Source organism: Oculina patagonica, chromosome 6 (assembly GCF_052425735.1).
Source record: "Oculina patagonica isolate OP01 chromosome 6, crgOcupat, whole genome shotgun sequence".
In the NCBI taxonomy this organism is placed as follows: Eukaryota; Metazoa; Cnidaria; class Anthozoa; order Scleractinia; family Oculinidae; genus Oculina; species Oculina patagonica.
This window is the reverse complement of record NC_135763.1, coordinates 24,597,161-24,624,184: the sequence shown is the minus strand read 5'-3', so window position 1 is coordinate 24,624,184 and position 27,024 is coordinate 24,597,161. Positions and strand designations below refer to the sequence as shown.

The following is a 27,024-nucleotide window of genomic DNA, read 5'->3' as shown; positions in this document are numbered from 1 at the left end:
ATCGATGCAAACATGGCGATGGAAGATTCCTTTCTCGCTAAGAGTTGAATAGAAAACCGTGATTTTTAACCGTCGTCAAACTTTAAATTTGCAGCCATGTTGATTTACGTCGAGAGCAAAGCTTTCCCGGTAAGTTTAACGCATAAATTGTTTCTTAGAAGAGCAATGTTTTCATGTTGTTTTCGTTGTTTGTTTCTTAGAGACCATAGCATGTCGAGGTTCATGTCAGATTTGTTCTTTGTGCAAGCAAGGGACAGCCAACCTGAATACTACAGAATTAACTTCTTCATTTACTGTATTAGCATAATTGGTCTTAAAAAATTTACAGAAATACACCTAGCAAACAGAAAAAGGCACATCATGTATCTTTCCTAGCTAACCTAGTTTGATGAGCAATCATATAATAAGCTTATCGCACTCTGATCTGTTGGTTTATTTTCAAAGAAATCATTTATTCAAATGTGTCATTCAGATTTTGCATTTTATTGTTACCGGGTAGTATTGTATAGTTGCATGATCCTTGGACTTGTATGCAATGTAGTGAGCAATGCATGGTGCCATAATTTTCACCTCAATGCATGTCTCAAGGACAACGTCAAGCTGCAGCTACACAATTTTTTCCTCATGACTAAATCTTTTGAACAACTGTCACACAACCATGGCACCATAAAGTGCCATTTATAGGCCCTTCTGCTTTCAATTCCTCATCTGTTTGTTATGAAACAAGGGGTTCAACTATGCCCTAACCAACAAATAAAAGCTAACCACAAGCAAACCAGAGTGAAAGCTAACCACCAGCAAACCGGGGTGAAACTAACCACAAGCATTCTGTCATTCCGCCATAATTTCCACTGAAAAGGGTCACCGGAAAAAAGTATTCCGGTTATAATCTCCCACCCTATCCCCCCTTCCAGATATAAGGTACACCATTGTTCTGGTACACGAGAACAAAGAAAAAATCTGATTTGTTTCAAAGGTAAAATTGGACCACAACATATCTGTAACTGTGTTTTATTGTGTAGAGCAAGACATTTACCCTGGTGTGCAACCCACATGAAACCATTGCAAGAGCAAGAGCACAGATGCTTCATATTTTATATGAGCTTGGAAGAGCTGAGCACCAGTTTCGATTTCGATTCAAAGGAGAATATCTCAGAGATGGTTATACCTTTGAGGTAAGGCATTGTAGCAACTTACCCCAAAATCCTGGTTTTTACAATTTACTATTATATAAGACTTGTTGTGCACCTAATGACTAACTTTCATAATGCGTTGTTCCAAAAAGTATCCATACGTCCTCCATGGGAAGTTTTTTTTATTTTGAATCCCCTCCACACCCCTTTGGAAATTCTAGTTTAGCTTCATCCTTTCCTTTATTAAAAATTTGGCTTTTGAGACCACCCTACTCCTCAAAATTCCAATGATCTTCTGTGAGGTGGCTATGGGTATTTCTGGAACCACACAATGTGGTGTTCCAAATATAAACCATACCTCCCCTACAGAAGGGATTTTTCCTTAGATCCCCCACCCCTCTGGAAACTCCAATAAGCTTAATTATTAAGCTTTATACATTTCCTTCAAAGGTTTTGGTCTCTGATTCCCCCTCCCCGCCCACCTCCAGGAATTTCCAATCCCTTCTGTGAGGGGGCTGGGGGGTATAGACATTTTTTGGAACCACACAACTTGTGAAAATACTGTCATCGTGATACTCAATGTTCTTTCTAAAAGATCTTTATTAAGGCCTTGCTGTACAGCCTTGTGTTGTGTTCTTGGGTAAGACATTTTACTCCGAGTGTCGCTCTCTCCACCCTGGTGTATAAATGGGTAAACAGTTAGTGCAATCTGACAAAACTATGGTACTCTATCATCCCATCCAATGAGAGTTGCCTAAGGTAAACTACAGTGGTGGCAGTGTATAGGTCCCTTTGGCCCAAGAAATGATTTCAATAACACAAATTATTTTGTGTTATAGTGTGGTTTTGGTCCCTAAACCAGAACTTTGTCAATTAGCAAGGCAAACCAAAACATTGGTGTAGCTAGGCAGGTTTAAACATGACAGTTTATATGACACAATTCATCCTTGCCTTGCCAAAATTAAGATAACCTTCACCAATCATTTATCCTTAATTATCTATTCACTTTTTTTTTAATGTAGTGTCAATGGGGCATAAATGATATATAATTTATACACATAACCTCAGTGGCAACATTCAAGATGGTTTCCCCCTTTAATTTAGGATTACAGGATTCTGGATAATTCTGTCATCAAAATGGTTCCAATGAGTAAACGAAAAAGAGGGGTAAGTGTATGCTACTTTGTTATAATTGTTCTCCTGTGTTACATGTTTGGGATTACCTTGACAAAGTTTCCAAATTAACAGTCTCGTTTTGTAAGAATACATGTATATTATGTTTTTTCATGCCTGGTTATCTTGTCAGTCAGCTATGTACAGTGAACATAACAGCTTTTGCTATTCAGGAAGACCTATTTTAACTGAAAAATTCATTGATATCCAAATTGATATGTGCCAGTTTCTACAACATAATAACTAATTTAACAGCCACCTTCTTATGAAACTACCAAGTAATTTAAGGTGAACAGGTTTGCTGCGATACCATGCTTTCTTTCTGCTGGTCAGGACTGCTCCAGTTTAATATACTTGTTAACACATTCTACAAAATCCCTTTTGTCAAAGTTACTGTAGTTTTAGTTCTGTGTTATGCGTGGAACTGTATTGCATCATTTTGTCAAATCTAATTAAAGTATTTATTTCTCCAAATGTTGATGTTACATTCCTTTTTTCTTGTAGTCATATGCAACTACATTTGGTCCAGAACAAAGCAATCAAGACATGGCCGGATCTGACGTGCATGTATTTGGTTCACGAGCCCATCTCTTGGGGCAAGAAGAGTTAGATGATGTACAGAAGGCATTGAGGAAGGAAATCACCATATTTGAACGAAGGGAGAAAATGCTGGGCAATTTCAAGGTTAATAATTTTCTTCAATTTTTACAACATATGACACGTTATGTCACATGTACAGTTTACTAACTGCTTTTTAAACAGTGATTCCTTTATTGGTTTACATAGTACCGGTATTTAACTACTGGTAAACCCTCTGTAAGACAGTCATTGAACACACGCCATGTTGGATAGAACTGATTTAATACGATATCACGTGATAGGGTAGGTTCGCACTGCGTGCGGAGGAACGGATACTACATCCTCATCTCCTCAGTTCCTGGTGACTGACTGGCTGATTGATAATTTGATTGATTGACTGCCTGACTGACTGACTGATTGATTGATTGATTGACTGATTGACCAACCAACTGACTTACTGACTGATTGATTGACTGGCTGACTGACTGATTGATTGGTTGGTTGGTTGGTTGATTGGTTGATTGATTTACTGACTGATTGATTGACTTGTTTGTTTGTTTGTTTGTTTGTTTGTTTACAGGTTCTTCTATGGATTCATTTCCTGGCTACTGTGTTGGCTTTTACAACTATTTATTGGTTCTCGTCATTTTGGACAGGTAAAGAGTTATAGATATTCTTGATAAATATTTATTTTATTTAGTTTTAATACCAGATCATGTTGTGATCATCAGCTTATTTAAAATTTTCTGTAGCTTTTCTTGACACATGTTTACTCTTGTGCAGGAGCTCTGATGCTGTTTGGTTTCATATACTGTCCTAATTACACCAGACTTGGTGGCTTTGTTGGAAAATATGGCATGAAGTAAGTTTATCAATTCTTGATAATATAGAAATAAAAATGATAATGATGATGATGATGTTTATGATGATGGCAACAAAGGTGATGACAAGGATGAATTCACTTCAATAATGATGACAACATGGATTATTATTACGATTATGATTATTATAATGTATTCTAAATTATTAAATTCCAACATGGTACTACACAAAATCATAGTAACCTAACCGTTATCTCATAATGATTCATGCCCTGGTAAAAAGGTATAAAAAAAGTTTAAACTCAATGGATTATTAATTAAATAGAACTATTATTGTGTTTATTTCAGCAAAAATAATTTTGTAATTGCATTTTCTTGTGGAGCCATCATGAATGTAACAGCTTCTCTTTTGATGGGAATTTACATTACATTTGAACTGTTGGTGAGTAACGCAATACTGGAGGAATTTCTTTTTACTGCACCTTCGAACTCTGAAGTTAATATATATGTTAATAAATATTAGCAATCAGGTTTTTTCGCTGTTGTCGATGATTATTGTGGTGACAGCCAACAAACCTTGAAAAACAAAGAAAAACAAAATGGATTGAAATCTACCAATCACAACATCCAGATGTGACCTCTTGAACTGGTTGAAGTGAACTTCTGTTTCTGAGTGGTCCGCTTAGATGATTGACAGTAGTGAAAAACAACCAATGATTAGGCAGAGTTTGCATGCTTTTGAAAGGATCTAACAGTAAAAGCCTTACATAAGTGGAATGTTTAACATTGATAACACATGATCTACATGGACAGCGCCAAGTGCCCTTTTACAAGCTGAACACTTCAGGCAATGTTTGAGTCTGATAGCTGAATTCATTCTCTTGTACATAACAAAATAGATTTTTTAAGGAAATTTTTATCCTGGGAACAGGGATGGCACGTGCCCGGGGCGGGGGGGGGGGGGGGGTACTCCCATAAATTTCGGATAAGGGTGTGCCGCCAAGGTTCTTAAACCCTGACCCTATTTAAAGTGTATATGACATGAAAAATATTTTCTGCTCATTTGAAAGGCCTTTCGAAATACAGAAGAATGGCGTTTTTCTTTTCGAAATATCTTTTTTTGTTTCAGAGATATTGACGTTTTTGTATTATGCAAATTAGATCAGTGATGACGTCACAAGATTTGACTCTAAAAATGGTAAAATACTGAATAAACAATATCTCTAAAACTATTAAAGCAGTGTTCTTGGAACTTGGCACCACAAATGTGCATCACAAAAGAAACAAAATGTTACTCTTAGGGCTGTTGCCATGACAACAGTTTTGCCGCTGGTGCTGTCTCAATAAAACTGAAATTCCCAGTTTTTGTCTTAAACCAAGATCCATCTAGCGCAGCCAAACCAATGGTGGGAATTAAGGCAATATGGGAACTATGTCTGTTCTAAGCAGGACCCTTTGTCTCACTTTAGAGGTCAGATATGAGGATATTTGTCTTTTTGACAGAGAGAGACTGGAGCTGAAAGAGTTGCTATGGCAACAATACTAAGGGTGTCATTTTGTTCCTTTTGTGATGTACATTTGTGGTGCCAAGTTTCAAGAACACTGCTTCAATAGTTTTAGAGATATTGTGTATTCAGTATTTTACCATTTTTAGAGTCAAATCTTGTGACGTCATCACTGATCTAATTTGCATAATACAAAAACGTCAATATCTCTGAAACGAAAAAAGATATTTCGAAAAGAAAAACGCCATTCTTCTGTATTTCGAAAGGCCTTTCAAATAAGCAGAAACTATTTTTCATGTCATATACACTTTAAGGATAAAGAAAGCGAAAATTGATACCCTTTTAAGGCCCAAAACTGAAAAATGACACCCTATTCAAGCGGAGGAGAACCGTTCCATGACGACCCAAATAACGGCTAACCACGCTCGGCAAGACACAAATCTCTATAAAATCGCTTTACTAATACCTGAACAGAAAATTCAGTTTTAAGATACCTTTTTGGTTTAGCTGAGCGTTTTTTTAGCTTATAGAATTTAGGTACCCTATCTAAGGATCACACCGGGAACTCATTGCCAAACGGAGCAAAAATGATACCCTATTTTAGGACCGAGAACCTCAAAAACCATACCCTATCGGACGGCACATACCTATATAGGCCACATATGGGAGTACCCCCCCCCCCCCCCCCCCCCGGGGGGCACGTGCAGTGGTGTGAGCGCTTGCCTCCCACCAATTTAGCTCAGGTTTGAATCCTGGACCCAGCATCATACATGGGTTGAGTTTGTTGTTAGTTCTCATCCTTGCTCTGAAGGTCTTTCTCCAGGTTCTCTGGTTTTCCTCCCTCCACAAAACCAACATTTCAAAATTCCAATTTTTTCTGGAAAAAGTGGACCAAGAGTCACTCTGTGCATATTCCAAACAAATTCCTATTCATTTATTTTTATTTTTATTTAATATCATTCACATCGTTTTTTTCCGCAGGCTTATGAATGTGATAATGAAGAAGAAACTTGTTTACGACAAAAGGAGCAAATGTATTGGTCCAGTATGTATCACTATTGGGATTTAAATCTACACAGTCTTGAGTTGTGATTAGAGTTTACACAATGTAATGCATTCTACCTTTTGTGTTTGTCCATGGTTTATAAGTATTTGCACCCACTTTTGAACAGTGTGACGTGCATAGTGGCTATCTTTCGACATCGTCTGAGAGCTTGAAAGACATAACCAACAGGGGTTTGTATTTATGTAGCCAAAATCCGGTAATATCCTGAATCTTCAGACACAATCTGTGGCTAGTATACATGTGCTTGCAGCTGGACCTATAGGCAATAGCCAAATGGGATTTGAGAGTTGGGTTAGTTCAAGCCTATTAGTTTGGGCCAGGGGAGTGTGTATACATACCTTTCTGCCTGATTTATTTACTGTAAAATAAATTATTTTAATTTTTATTTTGTAGTCATCTTCTACCTTGGTCAGGCATTTTTCCTGGTATGCAGTGTGTTGATCTGTGCCATTTTGTTTCATAACTTCAAGACAGAAGTAAGTCGCAACTATTTGCCATTCATGCCATTCACATCCTGTCTGTGTGGTGCCACATTAACCCCTTGCCTACCAGGGCCAAACACACTTAGCAATCAGTGGCCATTTTGAATTTTTCATGAGATTCTCAATTTGGCTAAGTAATGGCATCTTTTTAGATAAAATATTAAAGTACACCTAGATTGAGCATTTAAAATGAATTCCTCTCCTTTTTCCGCATTCTCTCACTGTACAGTTGCCTCATAAAGCTCCCTGGCGAACTCCTTCACCATTTGCATTTAGAGGTTCAATTTCTTCGATCGATCGATCGAGGCTTCTTCTTCGCCAACTTCTTCTTCTTTTTGTTCAGACTCTTCAGAAGCACTTGGCTTAAATTCGATGTGACTTAAATCGCTTTCATCAGAGTCGCGATCGGTATCTTTGTCGATTCTGCCTTCACGCACACGAGCCGCCATTTTGTAAATTGTCCGAGCAAAAAGCAATTTTATTCGGTGTTTCAAAAGTAGTGCCAGACCTTTCTCAACAACCAGGGATGATTTATTCAAGGCATCGCAAACAACCAGGCTTTCAGTGGTGTCCTTTGGTTGAGGACGTATATATACATCCTTGGTCGTTGCGTGACAACAGAGAGGACGTATATATACGTCCTTGGTAGGCAAGGGGTTAAATGGCCCATAAAGGTCACTAAACACTTATGGGTAATTACCGGGTAGCTGTTGTAGACAGTGGCGAAGTGAGACATGTTACAGATAGGACAGCCAAAAAATTGTCTGTGCAATCCTAAAACCTGTGTGGACTGTAAACCCATTTTGTAGGTCATACACTTGTGGGAGGCATGGTGGCCTAATGGTTAGTGTGCTTGATACCAGATCGAGCAGTTCAGGTTCCAGCTTTCTGGGGTCACTATGTTAAGTTCTTGGGCATGCCACTTTACTCTCACAGTACCTCTCTCAACCCAGGTGGGTACCGGCGAATTTAATGCTGGGGGTAACCCTGCAATGGACTAGCATCCCCTCCAGGGGGGAGTAGAAACACCGGTACTCCTAGTTGCTTCTTGCTGCAGAAAGCAGGATAAGCCCGCCGAGGTCCGTAGGAACAAACACAGACTTAACCTAACTACACTTGGCAAAGTGTATACTTGGTTCAGTCATTCTACAGAGTAGCCAAAGAGAACTTTGAGTCTGAAGAAGGGAACTAAATGGTCTGGAATAAAATTTGGAGTGGTTTATATGAAATTCTAATCGACCATACTTTCAATTATTTGACATGTGAACAGAATTCAGCCTCTGTTAAAGTTTTGTTGTCTTGTGTCCACAGGTGGGAGATTTGATTGAGACATACCTGGTACAGATCAGGGACATTGATAAAGTCATGAAAAGTGCTAAGACAGGAAGTGTCAAGGAAAGAAGAAGTGCAGCTTTTGAACTTGCCAGCTTAGCTGCCACAGGAGACGACACAAAGTTTAGGATTGTACAGGAGGGAGGGTAAGATTACTAAGCCAGAGCTCACACCCTTAGAATGGAAAGCTCGTTTAAATGGGCTCTTCACTAAAGTGGTCATAAGGAGTATGTAGGTGCTGTGATTTGGTCTTTAGTTTGTCTTCCTTATTGCACCGTCTGGACACACACCATGCCCAATAAAAGTGGATAAATTATATGTGGGTTAGATCTCTGTTGTACTTAGTAATTTACATCATATTTGTCCAAGATTGACACCTTTTTAAGAGGGCTCCTCTCTAAAACAGACATCGTTTTTTTCTCGCTCGCCCGCGTTTTTTGCTTTCCCCTTCAACTACCGGGTCTGCATGGAACAGGCTAACACCTTTGTAACAAGGACAGTTAGATCCTATCCCAAGGGCATCTATTTAATTAATAAAGCAGGTTTTGCATATATATAGTACCAGTACAGTGATCCCTATTTCTTTAACCTGACAATAGCCACAGGGCTCCAAAAAGGCTCACTTTAAATATGATTTGAAACTAACCTTCTGATCAAATAATCCATACTGACATCTATTTTCAGGGTACCAGCGTTGATGAATTTATGTCTGTCACAAGACCAGGTAAGAGCTATTGTCCTGCAAATAACAACCTCAGAGTAATAATTATTTGAATTTAAAATGTTGTCCTCTTGTAATTTGCTAGTTTTTGTTTTAAAGAGTGGTTATCAAAGGTACATGCCCCAAATATCCCTGCCCTAGCTAGGATGATGCCACTTATTAAGTATCTCATGAAACAAAGAATAATTTTCTCTCCTTAGGCGACTCAGGAATATGCAATTGAAGCCATATCAGAACTGCTGACTGTTCCTGTTATTCAGGTTTGAAGTTTGTGATTTTTTGTCATGGTTTGTACTCTTATTGGCCAAACAAATGACACCATATAGAAGTCTAAAACTTTCTTGTGAAAAAACGTGAATGCATGTTCATTGTTTAACTTGAGATCAAATCCTCTCATTGCCAGAAGTCGTCCAGACCTATAAAAAGTCAGAACATTAGATAAACTACATTGTGATAGAAGTTAAATCTGGGTCAGCAAGCAATATGCACTGATCTTGGAAATTGATTTCCCTTGTTGCATGTAAATATTGGCACAAGACACCAAAAGCTGAAAAATGTACTGAATAACAAGAAATCTATCTGCGTTCACAGGCTGCTTTATATTCTAAACCATTAAATTTTTTAAAATATTATTGTGTTCCGCTTGTTAGGACCAATTTGTTGAACTTGGTGGAGTGCGCACTATGTGTGCTCTGTTACACTCCAAGGAGAATCGTGTGGTGAATGAAGCCGTGACAGCTCTTTCTTACATAGTGTCTGACAGTGAAGCCAACAGAGAGGTCGTCATTGGAGAAAATGGGTAAGAACAAACAATATACCCACTTATACAACGTGCATTGATAGGGTAGTGGTTAGTGTGCTGTACTTTGCTTCATGTTAGCATACAGATAATTGCCAACAAATAAATTGTTATTTTTCCTTTTCATTTTCAGTCTGGAAGATTTATGTTATGTTGCTGAACGAAGTAAGATACGATTATTTCACAAATCAGTTTATACCTCTACTAACTACGGTTTGTACATACATGTGTCGCAGATCAACTCAGCCACTTGTTGAGTTCATCTGCGACACAGCAAAATGTTGCATTAGAGGGAGAGGGCTTATAGAATTCCCAAAAGTAAATAAAGGGTATTAAAGACCATTAAAGAGTTCATAAACATATGCAATAGTTATTCAGTTGCTCTTCCTTTGCTCTCTTTATATGAGGCGCATTTTGCTTCAACCATTTGATTACATTATCGATTTTTAGGGTAAAATAATGGTGATTAATGTCTTATTTCTTCTTTGCCATTTCAGTCCAAATCCCAGCTTCTCGTATTGTTGCTGCAATCTTCCTTGAACTTGCATTTACTGCAGAAATAAGAGTCATGCTTTCACAGCAAAGTGCTCCAGGTATGACGTTATTAAATCTTTCTGCCTGAAAACTGTAACGCACTTCTCCAACGTAGTTGGGTGCTCTACGACCGATTTTCAGCATTTCCCCAAAGCAAGGCGTTCCCCTGCATGTTAGGATCTGTAAAATACTCTCCTCCTTGTCAGTTGGTCATAGGCAGGCTCGGAAAATGAGCCAACGCTCCTCTATGAAAAGACGGCCATCTCTTCTTGACCTTCTCGGGGAGGAACAAAGACCCGACTTGAGAGAGCGGTGGAAATTGAGCCTAGGTCATAGGAGCTCTAACTGTTTATTAATTGTTTGTTTTTGTTGTTGTTTTCAGCCACATCACTTGTACACCTGTGCAGACTCCGCGATCCAGAAACTCAGCGGTTGGCTCTTCAAACACTGGAGCTGTTGGCTATTGAGAATTCTGATGTCATCATAACACATGTAAGCTTACGCTTTACATCTTAGGGCGTTTACCATAAGTCAGAACTGGTTGGCCGGTCCGGTGGATTTGAATGTAAAATGAGCCTTTTCGCGAGATTTTCACACAAATAAACCACAACAGTGTTTTATGCATTGACTGATTTGACAGAACAAATCTGACTAACAACGGAATTCTGTTGTCGAACATACCGGTCTGGCTAGCCAGTTCTGACTAATGGAAAGCGCTTTTAGTTACACTCATCATTGTTCCTTTTCACCCCCTTGGGGCTGGGCGTCCCCGTTTCCTCCGCGTCCGGTTCTTTGCTGTGCTGCTCTTCCCGGGTGCCTCTCCTTCCCTCTTCGCTGGTCGCTTCCAATTGTTCCTTGGTCGTCCCTTTCCTCTTTCCCTGTGGGTGGTGTGCGGCTTGTCTGGTCACATTGTTCATTCTCTTCTGGGTGTGGCCTCCAGCGCCATTTCCTTCCTTAACTGATGTTACAATGCCTTAGTTACACTGACTCGAGTGTTTAACAAAGTACCAGTGGTGAATTATAACTGCAATAAAAAGAGTCATTACTAAAAGTGAGACTGTAAATGTTGTTAAATTCGTCCTGTAATATAAGTATTGTAAGTATCGTTAGTAAACGTGTTTTCGTGTGTTGCAACTTGACATTTTGTTAGTGTTAATATGTATTGTTGATGTTTGTTTTTTTTCCTTCACAGGATTCTCTTCTTGAGTTACTGTTGTCTCTTCCCAATCTCACGGATGATGAACAGTTATTCCTGCTGGCAGGAAAAATCATTCTGTACTATGCTGAAAATGAGTTGGTAAGTACAACTAGTGTATCTGAAGGAGATTTAACAACACACATCAAATTCCCCAATTGTTCTCCAGGGAATAGCCTCCTACTCAGACGTTATTTGGGCTATGCAAGGAATACATCCCCGGCATAACCAGGGGGATATCATTTGGAGATCTGCTATGCTTCTGCTATGTGTACCTTTTGACACTATAATAAAGTTTTATTATTATTTATTAAGGGATCAAGGGAAGGGTCCAGCCTTCCTCCCGCCAACTTTTTGATGGTACAACGAAGGCCAGAAAAGGACGAAAAATGTCCCCATTCCCCCTTTTTAGCCCTTGTTATCCGCAACTGGATATTCTTGTGGATTCAACAGCTTTTCTTTTAGTCGCTAGCCCATATATATTCTTTAAAATTTAACCTGCTAAATATGGGCACCTGGTCAGGTCTGGTCATTTCAGGCACTTCAATTTGTGTGGTTCTTTTGGTATCAGTATAACCAGATTTCGACTTTACTTTGTATTTTCAGGCTTGTCAGAAGCTGGTCGAGGCTGCAGACTTGAAGTTCTGTCTGATGGAGTTAGCATACAGTCTTGATCCTCTCCTACAGAATGTAGTGGCAAAGATTGTTTTGGCTATGATAGAGTCACACGAGAACAAGTAAGTGATTTACTAGAAAGTCGTGAATGCCTTTTGTAAGAATACACTTTGACATGTGTCTGAAAGTATCTTGTTTGTGTAACACTGTCTGTCCGCCCGTCGGGAGTCTAAAGATGTGAACAAAATCCCTCCAAGCCTTTAGCCAACTCCAGTTGACCACCTTAGTGTTATTGAGGCTAACCGGTTAACCAGCGAAGCACTCCGGCTAGCCTGAATAGCTAGCCGGAGTGAGTGCCGTATCGCTTGTGAGTGCGGTATCGCTTTACAGAACACTCACCTACAAATATGCAATGAATGGGGACATTATTCGCCGTCTACATCGGCGAAACAGGCCGGACATTAAGAGAATGCTTCGGTGAACATCTCCGCAGCATTGAGAAGAACCTGCCGGGATTTCCTGTCGCAGAGCATTTTAATGCAAACGGACACACCCTGCAAGAAGCACAAGTCCGAGGGGTCATGCTCTGCGGCGGAAATAAACTACGCAAACGGCAGGAAATGCGTCTAATTTTCAAGCTGGGTACCAGTCAGCCACATGGTCTGAATTCAGATTTTCGCTATCTTTAGGTTGTCGCGCGCTCTTTCGCGCCCCTTGAACTTAAATTTGTTTTCATGGCGCAAGCCAGCGTTTTTAACTAAAATCGACTTTCCACTGATGAGGGCAGCCCGAAACGTTTGGATTTTTCTATTTTGGCACTTTCACTCATTTAGTGGAATTTTTTTACTTTGCCTGTGCGCTCCGGCCCCGTACGGTAAGCTCTCTTAACAGAATTTAAGTACCATTTATCAATTTAGGGTTGTCCATTGGGTTACTCTTGTGAGTGCGGTATCGCTTTACAGAATTCTCACCTACAAATATGCAGTGAATGAGTTAAATAACTAAAACGACTTTTTTCAACGAGTCCTTTTGAGTGACAAATCTGTGGCCTTCGCATTCCCGAACCAATTGGAATTTAGAAAGATTGGTTTTCGTAAAAGGAGAAAAAGCGGTGAACCTGGAGATAAACCCTTGGAGCAAGGCGAGAACCAACAACAAATTCAACCTACATATGACGCCGGCGCGCGATTCGAACCCGGGCAACATTTGTGGAGGCGACTGAGAGCTCTCACCTGCATCCCAAAAATTAATGGAATGTTTATATAGGAGGAACGTTATTCTAGAATTCCACTGACGCGTAATTTTTACGATCGTTTACATTCGGGAAAAAGTTTAGAGACACTGTATGAACGACTTGCCTACACGTTTACGAAAGTCGTTCATACATTGTCTCTAAATTTTTTCACGGACGTTAAAAAATTAGGCGTCAATGGCAATCCACCTTAAAGGTTTTACATTGTGTGTAAATTTGTCAATGTTGATTGTTGTTTCCTTTTTCCACAAGGGATGAAATTGCTGAGCTTGGCTTGGATGAAGTGCTAATCCACATCAGAAATGAGTCGACTGACAGAGATGCTTGGAAGATGGCGGATCACGGCCTCATGATACTGCACAATGTTAAACCTGTGGGAAAACAAACATCTGGCTCAAGCGGCAAGTCTATCGCTAGTGGCGGTGCACTAACAACAGACTTGCCAAACAAGAAAGCTCTTTGAGACAGCTTTTGCTCTGCTTTACATACTTACTTTCAGAAGCATGGTGTAAATATCCGAACACAACCGCACACAAGCGCCAAATTCAGTGTACATTATTTTTGAATTGTGCAGGTCTCTTTGAGGTAATGCCTTTTTCTGGTTTTCTTTTGTAAAAAACACTCAAATGAAGTCACAAATATGCTTACAGAGTAGTATTGAAAGTACAGTACATACGAAAGAATAGGAAGATGTAGAAGGTGGAAGAATACAACAATGCATAGAATGCACAGAACGTTTATGATAAACTTCTGAGCAACCACCCCGCCCAATTCAACCCATGCAACCGGTGCCGAGCGCTGGAAAACGTACGTTTCCAAATCCACGATTGGTTTTGGCATTTGCTCTTGAAATACTGCAAAAATGCGTGCTCTGATTGGTTTAGAGATGTTGCAAACTAAAAAAACCTCTTTAAAACTCTTTCAAACCAAAACTGAAACCGAAGCAAACACCTTGCTCATTTTGGCGGGTGAACGCCGTTGTATAACTCCCACGTGTGTGTTTTGCTGCCCTCAGATTGGCTAGGAGTGGCTTTATAAGGTGAAATTGTACAATAAAAAACTCATTCATTAAAATTTTTAACCTGTAGATAGCGAAAAAATACCCAACTTTTTCAGTAAGAGTTACTTTTTGTCCTTATTTAACTTTTAGAATATTTATAGTTTCAAAAATGTTTCAGTCCAAAACGGCGCAGTGTACAAAACGATTGTGTGATCATAGGTATAATGTAAATTAAGTGTTAGTTGATGTAGTATTTTTTATACCGTTAATGTTTATACTATTTTATTTTAAATAAATATTTTTGTTAATAAAATAAATAAAATGGACTTTGACTCTAGTTTGACGCATCTTTTCCATCCTTATGCTATGTATCAGTCAATTCCGCAATGGCTATTTCCCCTGCAGGAGCGGGGGCACACAACTGCCGGGCATTATAGTTAAATAAAGATGGCAAATTCTCCATTTTCTTATAAAATTTTATTTGCAATATAGGAGTTGCTGAATCACCTTTAAGTTGAGTCTTAGTTGTGATTAAGGACAAAGTGATTTAGCAACTCCTTTTGCAAACAAAATATTGTATCAGAAAAGGGTTACAATCTTACTTTTGCAATGTAGCATATCCTATCTAAAGACGAAATGACAGAGAAGAGCAACTTTTATAAAGAAAAAAGCAACTTCGTGTATATTTTTTGCAACTTTTAACAAAATTTTTGACAAACTTAAAGCAATTATTTAAGAAATTCTGAGAAACTTGAGCGAATAAAAAAGGTACGAAAGTTTCGTTTCAGTAGTATAGCACTTTAATTGTACGAATTACTCGAAGAATTTCTTATTACTCTTTCAGAAAGACCACAATTCAGAAAGACCACAATAAAACCCAAATAATCGTACCCTCATCCTATAAAGCAATCAGTTCATGCCACACCTTTACATTGTAATATTGTCGTCATCAAATCAGTGAAGAAAGTCATTAATTCGTGATAATTAACGGTTGTAAGGAATGTGAAACACGTGTAACAATTATTTGAATCAAAGGAGAACTGTAGTTTATATAGGATACTTTTTCGCAATTTTAACCGTTCATGTCAGTTTTTATTTGCACTGGCAGCTTTGCAGATTTCAAAAACAGAAAAAAGTCGCGGAACTGCTTCAAAACAAACCAATGGCTACCAGAAGTAAAGTGAATTTTTTAATTGTGTGTACCTAGAACTTCTTGCGGAATTTCCACCAGAAGCGTTTATCTGGCTTCGGCCACTGTCCGACGCCCCTCCTGTACGGTGCCAGGATGTGACCCCCACCCACCCCATCCCCACCCTCTTCACATCCGAATTCCAGTCATTCCAGCTCATTTACATTCGCCTTCCAAACAAGGCAAGCGAGCAGATCGAGGCACTGTTCACTTTGTCAACAGCACAATACATCGTACCGCTTGATTGATCTTCTGTTTGCAGAAAACAATGGCTTCTAGGACTCCTGTTCGATTAGACCCAACTACAGGCAAGAAGATTCCTCCGGCTGTTCTGCCGAAGCCTGTTAGGATGACAGCGACTAGGTTGACCAGAGCCAGCGCGAAACCTCCGCCAGTACCACCTCAGCCGTCAAGCGGGCTGAAAAGCACTGAAGAAGAGCTTGACGCTTTAACTGATCTTCTTGTGAAGAATTTGGAGAATACAGCCGATCCAGACTTTTTTGGTAAGCCACTGAACTCTGTTGTTGATGGTTCCCCACTGTTCTTGTGTACACCATTGCGTGTGTTGTGAACGTGCTCGTAGTCGAGTTTTGCGGTTCTGAGTCGACGTTGTGGAATTTGGGACAAAGCTGTTTTGAAAACAGCACGTATCTTAGCTTTTCGGTGAGCCAGATTAGCATGTTTAGGTTTTACTAATCCTGTAAAATAAACAGATGTGGTTGAATTTCAATCTCAACGTTGCATACAAGTACACTGTAGAACAGAAAATTCATGCAGACGGTCAGAAGTGATCTTCAAGACTGAACCAAATTCCCCTCAGCCTTAATAATTCAGCTCAGCATTTGCCAGTGCACTGATTGCAAGATATTAACCAGCTCAAAAAGCGACGCTGAGCTCAGTTTAATGACGATAATCCATTGAAATTCGATGAAAAGCCTGATAACTGCAAAGTATTTACCTTTTCGCAAATATTTTCATTTGTTGTAAAGAGAATTTTGTATTGGAATATTTTTGGAGTAAAATTCGCAACTTGGTGCACACATAAATGCAGCAATTAAAAATTTAATTTGTGTGCTGTGCATTTAGTTTGCAATTACAAAACACGACAAATTTGAATAAATAAATGCCTTGTCTGGATAAAACTGAAATTCTAAAAATCTGTCGCATTCCATTCTTGGGTGTAGTAGTCTCTCTCTGATCCAAAAATGCCCCACTAAGAATTGCTTCAATCTGTTCTTAATATATCGTTATTTCTAAACTCGGTTTCAAAGTATATACAGTTCATAAAAAATGACCAAAAATTGCCTTATTTGTAAATTTTGTTCAGTTGTTAGATTTTTAAGGTCAAGTACTTCATCCTGAAAATAATTAACTATTCTCTGGAGGCAATTTCAAGAATCTTGCTCTTGTCTGACACTAAGCTAAACTAAGCTAAGGAGTATGGGTGTTACTGATGTCCTGAGTGTAGATTCTTCAGTTTTAGATTCACCCAATGCTCTCAAACGCTCTCTTTTGTTCAAACCAAGTCGCCTTACTGACCCATTGACTACAGTAGAATCCCGATTTCTCAAACCCTTGGTTTCTTGAAACTCCCGATTGCTTGAACCAATCTTTGTTTCCCTTGGATAGTAAGGTAAACTCTTGTGTCCAAGCCAAGTGGCCTGTACAGCCAGAGCTCCCCTGGATGGGATGCTAGTCCATTGCAGGCTTGCCCCCCAGCAGTAAATGGGCGATTCCAGAAAATATCCGTACCATACCACGGACGGCTTTTTGGAAATCCGAGGGCTAGGGGGGGTTCTTTGAACTGGGATTCCGAAGGCATGGGGGGATACTTACGATTGGAATTCTGAAGGCATGGGGGAGTTCCAGATCTTGGATTTCCAGAGGAGAAAACAAGAGTGTGTTCCTTGAAAATGCTTATTTCGTGGAGTACCACCTTTCAAATAAAGCACGAACTGACGACCGCGTCGCAGAAGCAGGATACAAGACAAGTATCATCGATCAGGCATGTGTTTGCGTTAGTACATTTACAAAAGAAAATCGCTACAATGTGGGTTCTACATCAAGCTTCAGAGCCTTAATATTGATGAACTTCTTCATGCGCTCTTTGTTATCTTGTCAAAGCGGATCCACAAATATTTAGTCCATTTTATTCAGTGGAGTGGGAATGACTCTTTGCTACGCTTCGAGACGCCATTTTCAAGCACGTGGGTTGGGAGCGATCTTGCTGACCCTGAAGGCTCAAATCCAAGATGGCGGATATGTCAGTGCACTCGATCGTATAATCTTCCGGGTTTACACACGTGCATCACACGATATTCTTATTTAAATGTTCTGCACCAGTTTGGAAAGGCAATGTAAAAGTTAATGTATGTTGTATCTGTTGAACAAGGGTAAGGAGAAAAGTCTTAGTTTTTTTACATTTTCAGCCCAGAATCTCTTGAGTCATGATGACCGTCTCTCTGTATAGATAGAGTCATTCGAAATATTGAGATAAAATACCCACATTGGGCGTATTTGCGAACCCTGGCGGGAATTCTAAAGAGCTTGATGAGAAAATGAAAAATCTAATGGGAGGGGGGTTAACGATTATGGAATTCCGAGGGCATGGGGGGATAACGCATTTTGGAGTTTCCGATAGGCAAGGGGGGCTAAAATATGGAAGCCGTCCGTGGTATGGCACGGATATTTTCTGGAATCGCCCAATTCGCCAGTACCCATTAATACACCTGGGTGGAGAGAGGCACTGAGAGTAAAGTGTCTTGCCCAAGAACACAACATAGCACCCTGGCCAGGGCTTGATCCTAGACCCAGTGCTGGAAATAATTTTTCTTACTTAAAAGGACATGTGTCCCTCCAAACCTTTATCTTGAACAGACATATTAGAAAATTGGTCGGACATTAATCCGCATTTCAAATCAAACACGTTAAAAATTCTCCAAGAATAGTACATGAGTTCTTGGACATCATGGCCGAATAAATTGTCAAAAATTGCCCAGACATTTTAGCATATTTGCACAACACAGTGACCATGACCGACAGTAGTCTCCAGCACTGCAGACCACTCCATCTGGAGTCTGGTGCACTAACCATTAGGCCACTGTGCCTTCCACTGGGCCGTAGATCATGTTGTTCAAAATGGACCAAGTTAATAAGTGAAAAAACACAGAAGCTGGTACCAAGTTTTAACTATTATTTGTTTTACAGGAATGTGCCATAAATGTGGTCAGAAAGTTTCTGGAGAGGGTACAGGATGTACAGCCATGGATAAACTTTTCCACATCAAATGCTTTCTTTGCGTCAAGTGTGGTGAGTAATGTGTTAGGTAGTCAGTTAGTTTTCCAGTGTATCAGTTGATTTTGTCAGCCTTCCAGTCCTTCTAGTTACACAGCAATAACTTTGCTGGTCATAACTGTGGTGGTTCGTCAGGTCACGTCTTGCTCAGATTGAAATCTTTGACTGGTTTGCATTGCTTGACCTTTTTAAAGGTGACCGAGGCAACTTAAGACGCCTAAGGTGTTAACAGATGCTCGATATGGCCAGGTGTTCACACATGCCAGTCAGCTGAGATCCTGTGGTACATTGCGCCGGTCTCCAGGACCTGATCAGGTGCCTGATTCTATCCCTCTCTCTGGTCCCTGAAGCAGCTGGCCTAGGCTGGTAACCTGCAAAACAGACGCAGAATACCTATGCTTTCAGCTGCCTTAGAAGCTTTAGAGGAGGATGCTTCAGGCACCTGATCAGCTGTCCTATTGACCAGTGTGATGAACATGAAGTCCCCAGCTGCCCAACCTGTGTGGCTTCCTGTCTGTATCAAACACCAGATTCATCTTTTCTGTCTTTTGTTTCTAAGGTACCAGTGAAATGTCCAGCCAATCACCATCAATTTTTTTTTTCAATCTGGCTGCAAATCCAGCACTGACACTCACCTAACACAGTTATTTTGTTGGCGAAATCTGCTGTGCCTCTGTTGGGGTGGTTGATTGTGGGAGACTTCTGATCATGTGGGTTTCTTTCTTGGCCAATGCCTCTCATATTCTCACTCAGTTTTTGGAGCTGATTCAATAAAAATGCTGTTAAATTCTTAGGATGTCAGTTAACTGGGAAGGTGTTCTACAAGGTGGAAGAGGAATGTTTTTGTGAGGCTGATTATCTGGTGAGTCACTGCATTTGTAATCATATAGGGTAACCCTATTTGGCGAATGGTGAAATGTCACTAGTTTGCTTGCAGATAGCTTCACACTCGTTTGTTTGACAAGAATGAAAATACTGCATTGTATATTATTATAAGATGTTTTTCAGCTTTTATTACTAGTTTCAAGAAGAAAAAGCAAGACCTTCTCGGCCGAAACTCTACATTCTACAGATCTACACTTTATTAAGTCGGTAAAAAAATCTTGGGTTTTTTAGTTTAAACTTACTGGTTTGTTGAGAGTTTCCAGTTGTGAAGTAGTTATTTGTTGGTTAGGGTATTGTAAACAGATATCACACCACACTGTAAAAATCAAGATAAAAATCTACCGGTCTAAATAAATGAATAAAACTAACAAATAAATGAATAAAACGTATATGAATCTTTGCTGTCGAGTAAACTGTAGAATTTACTTTGATCTCAGTTAAGTTTTCGTTAATGTTGCAAGCTGCAACAATAATTTTTTTACTTAATACTCTTTTAACTTGTGTCAAATTGCAGGATACACTGGAAACCTGTTGGGTTTGTAATCAGCATATTACTGAGCGGGTGAGTGAATTGTACTCTCACTTCTTCTTCTTTGTTATTAAAAGATCATTTCAGTGTTGTTGCAAAATGGTGCTGTCTTCTCTTCCTTACTTATGGAATGGAGAAGGGTATTGTAGGCAAGAAGTGAAGGGAGGGAGGGCTGTAAAGTAAATATTGTTGTTTTGTGACTGAAATGATTTCTTACAACAGATTTTACGTGCAACTGGAAAATGTTTTCACCCAGACTGTTTCAAGTGTGAAGTTTGTAACAAGAAACTTGATGGACTTCAGTTCACTGTGGACAACTTTAACAAAATCCACTGCATTGAGGACTACTATAGGTATTAAGCGTTAATAACATTAACTAACTGAATCTGTTCTTTGAAGCTGTCAACTTGCCATATGCATACCCCAAATGATCTAATAAATACCCACTCTCAAATAAATGCCTCGTATCTAATAAACAGTCCCCCTGAGGTGTAAATCTTGTGTTAGACACCCTCAAAAAATCCCCATGTTTAATAGTGCAGAATAGATAAGTCTCCTACACACAAACTCTGTTTTCTATAGCGTCTTATTTGTTTTGTGAACATTGTTACACTTAAAGTGAAATAAATGACTCTTATAAATGTCTCATATCTCTTTAATGCCCCCCCCCCCCCCTAGGAACCCTAAAATTTAATAGATGCCCCAGGTTGTTATTACTGGTAGATCATTTACAGTATAGTACAATCAGACCTTAACAGGTCAACAACTTTCACATCTGAAATTCTTTACCAAAGCTTCTAAACCGGTCTTTTTATTCCAGGAAATATTCACCAAGATGTGCATCTTGCAGTCAGCTGATAGTTCCTGAAGAGGTAATAGTAATACTGATAATAACAATTATTTTATAGTAATTTTGACACTAATGATAATTTATTTTTAAATATTTTAGTGTCACATTATAGACACTACATGTTTAATAGCCAGTATATTGCTGCTTCTGGTATTAGTAATAAATAAAAGTATCACTATTTAGATTCTGTTCTGGTATGTATGGAGACGCCATGGTCTGATGGTTAACACACTGAGCTCTGAAAACCCAGGGTCATTGTGTTGTGCTCTGTGCTGACATAAGTACTTTTCATTATTTGTGTTTTGGAAATAACTTGTTAGCATTTGGGACTGTCCTTTTATTGGCTAGCTGTTAATGTCAACTTTGTTTGGACAAGTAGTAAAATTTTCACTGCACTGTTATTCACACTAATTAAGTTGTTAATAATATGGATACTAAAAGGAATGTAAATGTTGTTATTTCAGGGTCAAGATGAGACAGTTCGTATTGTTTCAATGAACAAGGATTTTCATGTCAAGTGTTACATTTGTGAGGTATGTTTAAAGCAATTAAAAAGGACACATTAATTTGTGAATCCAACAGATCTCAAAGGATTTGCTTAAAGCATCCCTGCAAAAATAACTGACAACAATCCAGCACGATGTTTCACGTTTCTGTTTCATTTGCAATATTAATTTGTTAATTTATTTACAGTGTCCTCAGTTAGCACAGCAGTGCTAAGTGCATTGACACTTTAATAAACTGATAATTTATTTCTATTTTTTACTTAGTCCTTTGACCTCCCCCGTGGCCATCTGGCCTTGTCGCATGTGCAACTGCAGCAGAGAACCTTATGAACAGGGAATCCTTTCCTTGCTCTTCAACCACAGTTCAACATCTGAGTAAAGTGCCCAGACACTCTGAACTGATGTCTAGCTAAATCTAGGCACCAAGAGGAAACACTCCCCTCCCCGCTGCTTTTTATAGCTAGTTGCTAGCGGGTAGCCCAGAGCCTGGGCTATGCCACCAAATAAGTGTCAATCTAGACTTGCTTCGCTCGCTCCGTGCGGCGCGGCTTGCTCCGGTCGCGCGGGCTTGCTCCAGGTGCGGCGCGGCTCGCCACGGTGCGGCCGAGCTCGGGGTCTCTCCCCCCGGACGGGCGCGACTTGAAGTCTAGTGTCAATCAAGTTAAGGTGGCCAGAGGGGCTTAGCCCAACATAAAACCTCAACATTAAGTCCCTTCAAGGACACCAGAGGGGCTGTACCCAAGTGCAAGGGAATAGTTGGCAGGCACATTTCGTGTCAAATAATCAATACACTCAGACAAACTTGTCGGTCCCTTTGGAGTCCTACTAAATGGGGCTGCATCATCATTGATGCAGGCTAATTATAACCATGCACTGTTTGCTTGATTGTAGGATTGTAAAGCTCCGCTATCAACAGAAAAGGGTGGCACTGGTTGTTTCCCTCTTGATGACCACCTTCTGTGTCAAGACTGCAATGCAGTGCGTATACAAAAGATGACAGCGGAGCTAGATTCCAAGCCAGTACGCCCCTTAACTACCGAATTATGAGATGTGAACAGTGATTGGTTATAAGGAATACCGTAAATGATCTGAAATGCCCACTCTTAAAGAAAGGCCTCTTATTTAATAAACACCCCGTCCCCCTGACATGTAAAGTCTGTACTAGATGCCCCCTCTAATAAACACCCCGTCTAATAGGTACTTCCCTCCAAGAACCGTCTCAAAAACCAAGATAACACTCTACGGAGTAAAATCATGCAATATATTTAGTTTCAAGGTTACTTGACTCAGCCATTGAAGAGGTCAACAATGCCAACATGGTTGCCCCTGACAATGATGAAAACATCCATATTGAACTATGAAAATCTTCTCCAGGCTTTCCTGAGCATTAATTAGATCATTTATGGTAGCTGACTTTACAAATAAAGTCAATAGTATTATAAATAGTTATGTTATTACAATAAACTATTTTTTGGATTATTGTCAGTTAAGAACAGTTGATCAGAAGTAAATCTCACTGGCAACTGTAGGTGTAGTAATCAGTGATTAGGATTAGTGATTAGGTGTGTTTTAAACTATGTATTATTTTTAAGGTCCAAATATAATAAAGGTGTAAGAACACAATAAAGCTACGGTAAGTTAGATTTTGTTTCAGTTAGACTTTGAGCAATCCCACTATTTTTGTCTTGCCAGAAAATATCCATACTCCTCCCCCTCCTAGCTTGTGAAAGCAGACATACTTCTGGCTGTCGCTTGTCTGAAATATGTCTGCATTTGTCTCCCATGGAAGGAATTTTGGTTTGATCCCCACACCCTTCTGAAAATTCCAGTTTAGCTCCATACTCTCCTTAAAACATTTAGGCTTTTTAGAACATATCCCTCCCCTTGGAATTTCCATTGACTTTCCATGGGGCAAGTATAAATATTTTTTAAAGCCATACAATTCGGCAAACAAAATTTGGGGAGAGGATTAAACTACTTGAGTGCTTGGGTGGGGTAGGGAGGCATAAAAGTTCCAGTTTAAGATAAGGATTTTTGTGTGAACTGGCTTACAGGTATGTCGCAATACCCAGGTTAACTTAATAGTCAAAATCTGACCTTTTCATACAATTGCAATTGAAATCTTGAATGTTAGAGTTCTAAGAATTTGCTAGGACTTGAAGACAACAATATAGAATTGTTTCCATTCTTTTTAATTTACTTTCGTTTGACAGTGTATTGGTATTTTGGAGAAATCAAATTTGATCAGAAACATTTGTGAGAGGGAAGGATATTTTAAACTGAGAAGAAAATCCATTTTCTATTTTTTTTTTTCACAAATAGGTAGATATTACTTTTTTGTAGGCATTAAAGATTGTTTGAAGTTGAATGTTGTAGTGATATACAGTCATTAGAAAATTAGGGACCCTTCTTTGGTAATGCAGATACCAGTACTGGAAATACTGCATGCTTATGGGTGACAGTGCAGTGTGAAGCACCATCGTTTTTTAGCATGCCTACCACGAAATTATTGCTGATTGGGGGAGACATGGAGAAAGTTAGGCAAAATTCCACTCATGAATCTTAGGGAAAAACTTTGATTCCCGGTAGAAGGAGTCAATGGTGAATCCTGTCTCCTCCTCATTTTGTCCTTGAAGGTAGCTTAAATCATACTGCACAAATTATTAGAAATCTGAAAGTAGTGGGATCATTGTAACACTTCAATAATCTCATTTTATTTTTTAGTTTGGAATAAAGTGTTTCAAGATTTTGCAACTTTTTTCTGTGTTTGAGTATTCTGTAATTTATTGTTGATGACAAATCCTATTCTCACAAGTAATTCCTGGTTCAGATTTCAGATAAACTATTCTGGTATTTCCAATAATACAACAGGCGGACGACTATTACCCATGTTAAAATTAGAGTTTCACTTTTAAAAGGATGTCCTGTATTTAAATAGTAACAGTGGACTATAAAATAAAGTACATGTCATCAAAAGAGAATGTATCAGGAACCACATCTTATTATTTGTACTGCCTTGTCATGCAAAAATATCATGTTATCTTAGCCCATTTGCATAGCAAATACGCTGGCAATTTTAAACAAATTTGTGAATGACACCATTTGCACATGCCTTGATAGATATGACAAGGCTCACTGTAGTTTGCCTTTTTAAGTTATCCTTTGATAGCAAACCATCCAATTGAGCTGTCGGTTTTGTGTTATTAAAGAAAGTAGCAGTGTAAATTTGTGCAAATGTCCACAAATGAGATTGTCACGTATTTAAAAACAGCATTGCCAAGCCTGTTCCACATTCTGGCTCCCAGCTGCCACACCTTTGCATGTGTTCATTTTGATGGTGAGACTGAGTAGACGTCACTCTTCATCAACTTCAATGGAAACAATATGTTTTCCTGGCACCATAGCTAAACCAAGGATCCTTGGTTCCTCCTTCTCATCTGCCATGCAAAAGAAAACTAAATGTGACATATGAAGGAAAATTCAACTATTTCATAATAGTGTCTCTGAAACTTAAAAAATAAAATGAAAAAACTTAAATGTTTAATAAATGTTTGTACAGGACTGAGACTCTGAGATAAAAGATTTTAAAATGCTATGTACTGGGCAGTTTTGACTGTCCTTCTACCCAGAAAGGTAGCATCGGAAAATCTTAAATCTCAGGGAAGCCTGTATTAAAATACTGTTACATCAAACATTTTAAGGATAAACTATTTCACACCACTGAAATTTCTAAATGGAAACTTTTGGTTCACTGCGCGAGGCTTTGTTAATCCATGTCATCTGATAGACAGACACTTGCATGTACCTAGGAGTGTTGTGCTTTGGAAATATAATGACGAAGCCTGACTTAACAGAAAACTCTTCACATGCCCCAGTTCATTTGTTTTGTTTGAGACATTGAAAATGACACCCTAAAACTTCCCCAATGGTAACAGTTTGATGTAGATGTAGCTCTACTGAAATGCATGTAGTGCTTGCAGTGTATCTCTTAGGGGTGAAAATGAATTAGAGCCACACCCACAAAACAAGATTCTGGTACTTTTAAGGGGTGTTTTTTGAAATTTTCCAATGAGCGGGTCCGTCATTTTTATATGGGAGTCCCCCCTCAGGAGGGCTTCACAACCAGTGTGTGCATTCCCAAAATCAATGTGACCCTGCTCACAGGCAATAAGTACTTGTGCACAAAAATTCACAACCAAGCTACCAATTAGAGGTAAAGTCTGCATTCAAGCCCAGTGGTCCATCAGGCCGGAGCTTATTTCAGTTTCCATAGGATGAAGCGACTAGGAGTATTTCTACTCCCCCTCCCTGGATGGGATGCTAGTCCATAGCATGGTTATCCCCAGCAGTAAATTCGCCAGTACCCATTTTATACACCTGGGTGGAGAGAGGTGAGTGAGTTAAGTGTCTCGCCCAAGAACACAATGCAGTGCTCCAGGGAGGGCCTGGACCTGGACCGCTCAATCTGGAGTCCAGTGAACTAACCATTTGGCCACCACACCTCCCACACCAATTAGAGACACTATACAAATCTCTGAAGCTGATGGTTCATCAGTATGGAATTATTCTAATTTCAGACACCACAAGATTAATAGAGCATGCAATGAGAGACCTCTGCAACATCACACACACCTGAAGAGCCAACAAACTCCTGACATGATCCTAAGATAATGTTCCTGTCCTGGTCAGTGCAAAGGAAGGAGCCTATTAATGTTCTTCCATCAGAAATCTTTATTCTCATGATCTTATTTAGCCATGACTCTAAAAGTTTTCTTTTTTCACTCTTTTCTGAATTATCACTGTTAACATCAGTCTCCTAAAGTAAAAAAAAGTAATATGTATGTGAGACTTGACCAAAGACCTATTACATGTTCATGTAGGGTAATAAAATTTATTATTGCAATTTTTGGTAAATGTAGTCTTTTGGTACACAGATTATACAGAAAGACTTTGGGTAAACTTGAACCGAACTTGAAACGTTTTAGATGTTTTCCAGCTCATTCTAAATAAATTACATACACAAATTATTTGTTATCAGATTGTCGTTTGACTCTGATGGGATTCTTATTCAACGCTTTATTTTGACAAAAACAAAAAAAAGAATCAGAGAAAAGCCAACATTATGTGCAGTGGATAAGAAACTGTGTGGCCAGCAACTAGTTTGGAACATTTGTATTGGAATCATTTTCCTACCACGTTAGATGTTGACTCTGATTCTTCAATGTCTTCAAGAATCTGGATAGGATAATTTTGATACAACGTTATAAGAGAGTAGAAAAGCTTAGTCGTCGATAAACTGCTGTGAAAATATTACCAAATCCGAAGACTGCTCTTCAAGTCCGTCCGCCATGTTTTCTTGCATTACTCGGTAGGGACTAAGTATGAGTGTTCCCGGATGTTCGGGTGCGGTCCCCGGATATCGCGATTGACCAATGATCTCTTTATGACGTCAGTCTTATTGCGTCGTTAGTTTCTTCGAGGAGTCCATCTTTGTTGGTTGTTGTATAATTTTCGTGAAGGAAAATCCATTTCCATCGAACTCCACGAAAGGTTTTTCATTTGTA

The 27,024-nt window shown here is 39.2% G+C and overlaps 3 protein-coding genes across 3 annotated transcripts; 2 read left to right on the top strand and 1 right to left on the bottom strand.

Moving 5' to 3' along the window:
- The first annotated feature begins 1 nt into the window (after position 1).
- On the top strand, positions 2-14,544 carry LOC144656146 (uncharacterized). The gene is made up of 19 exons (XM_078516373.1): positions 2-129; positions 1,023-1,175; positions 2,238-2,300; positions 2,811-2,990; positions 3,466-3,541; positions 3,669-3,747; positions 4,055-4,148; positions 6,193-6,256; positions 6,671-6,753; positions 8,071-8,237; positions 8,776-8,815; positions 9,013-9,072; positions 9,463-9,611; positions 9,745-9,776; positions 10,109-10,204; positions 10,528-10,637; positions 11,338-11,442; positions 11,947-12,077; positions 13,460-14,544. Exons 1-19 carry the CDS (start codon positions 97-99, stop codon positions 13,668-13,670), a joined length of 1,926 nt encoding a protein of 641 aa, XP_078372499.1. The 5' UTR covers positions 2-96; the 3' UTR covers positions 13,671-14,544.
- Positions 14,545-15,573: 1,029 nt separating this feature from the next.
- LOC144656785 (lipoma-preferred partner homolog) lies at positions 15,574-24,218 on the top strand. The gene is made up of 8 exons (XM_078517025.1): positions 15,574-15,899; positions 18,604-18,705; positions 19,485-19,552; positions 20,090-20,137; positions 20,327-20,457; positions 20,925-20,976; positions 21,419-21,487; positions 22,352-24,218. The coding sequence occupies exons 1-8, from the start codon at positions 15,665-15,667 to the stop codon at positions 22,505-22,507; spliced, it is 861 nt and encodes a 286-aa protein (XP_078373151.1). The 5' UTR covers positions 15,574-15,664; the 3' UTR covers positions 22,508-24,218.
- LOC144656787 (N-alpha-acetyltransferase 38, NatC auxiliary subunit-like) lies at positions 24,150-26,863 on the bottom strand. Its single transcript, XM_078517027.1, has 4 exons — positions 26,775-26,863; positions 26,654-26,695; positions 26,093-26,276; positions 24,150-24,897 (listed from the first exon to the last, which is right to left on the bottom strand). The coding sequence occupies exons 1-4, from the start codon at positions 26,820-26,822 to the stop codon at positions 24,815-24,817; spliced, it is 357 nt and encodes a 118-aa protein (XP_078373153.1). The 5' UTR covers positions 26,823-26,863; the 3' UTR covers positions 24,150-24,814.
- Between the last annotated feature and the right edge of the window lie 161 nt (positions 26,864-27,024).

Excerpts from the sequence above, each read along its gene's own strand:
- LOC144656146 (XM_078516373.1), top strand. The coding sequence starts at position 97 with ATGTTGATTTACGTCGAGAGCAAAGCTTTCCCG. Across the intron at positions 4,149-6,192 it reads ACATTACATTTGAACTGTTG|GCTTATGAATGTGATAATGA; the intron begins GTGAGTAACGCA and ends TTTTTTCCGCAG. Across the intron at positions 12,078-13,459 it reads ATAGAGTCACACGAGAACAA|GGATGAAATTGCTGAGCTTG; the intron begins GTAAGTGATTTA and ends TTTTTCCACAAG.
- LOC144656785 (XM_078517025.1), top strand. The coding sequence starts at position 15,665 with ATGGCTTCTAGGACTCCTGTTCGATTAGACCCAACTACAGGCAAGAAG. Across the intron at positions 15,900-18,603 it reads AGCCGATCCAGACTTTTTTG|GAATGTGCCATAAATGTGGT; the intron begins GTAAGCCACTGA and ends TTTGTTTTACAG. Across the intron at positions 21,488-22,351 it reads TCAAGTGTTACATTTGTGAG|GATTGTAAAGCTCCGCTATC; the intron begins GTATGTTTAAAG and ends GCTTGATTGTAG.
- LOC144656787 (XM_078517027.1), bottom strand. The coding sequence starts at position 26,822 with ATGCAAGAAAACATGGCGGACGGACTTGAAGAGCAGTCTTCGGATTTG. Across the intron at positions 26,696-26,774 it reads AAGAGCAGTCTTCGGATTTG|ATTCTTGAAGACATTGAAGA; the intron begins GTAATATTTTCA and ends TATCCTATCCAG. Across the intron at positions 24,898-26,092 it reads GGAGTTTGTTGGCTCTTCAG|ATGAGAAGGAGGAACCAAGG; the intron begins GTGTGTGTGATG and ends TTTGCATGGCAG.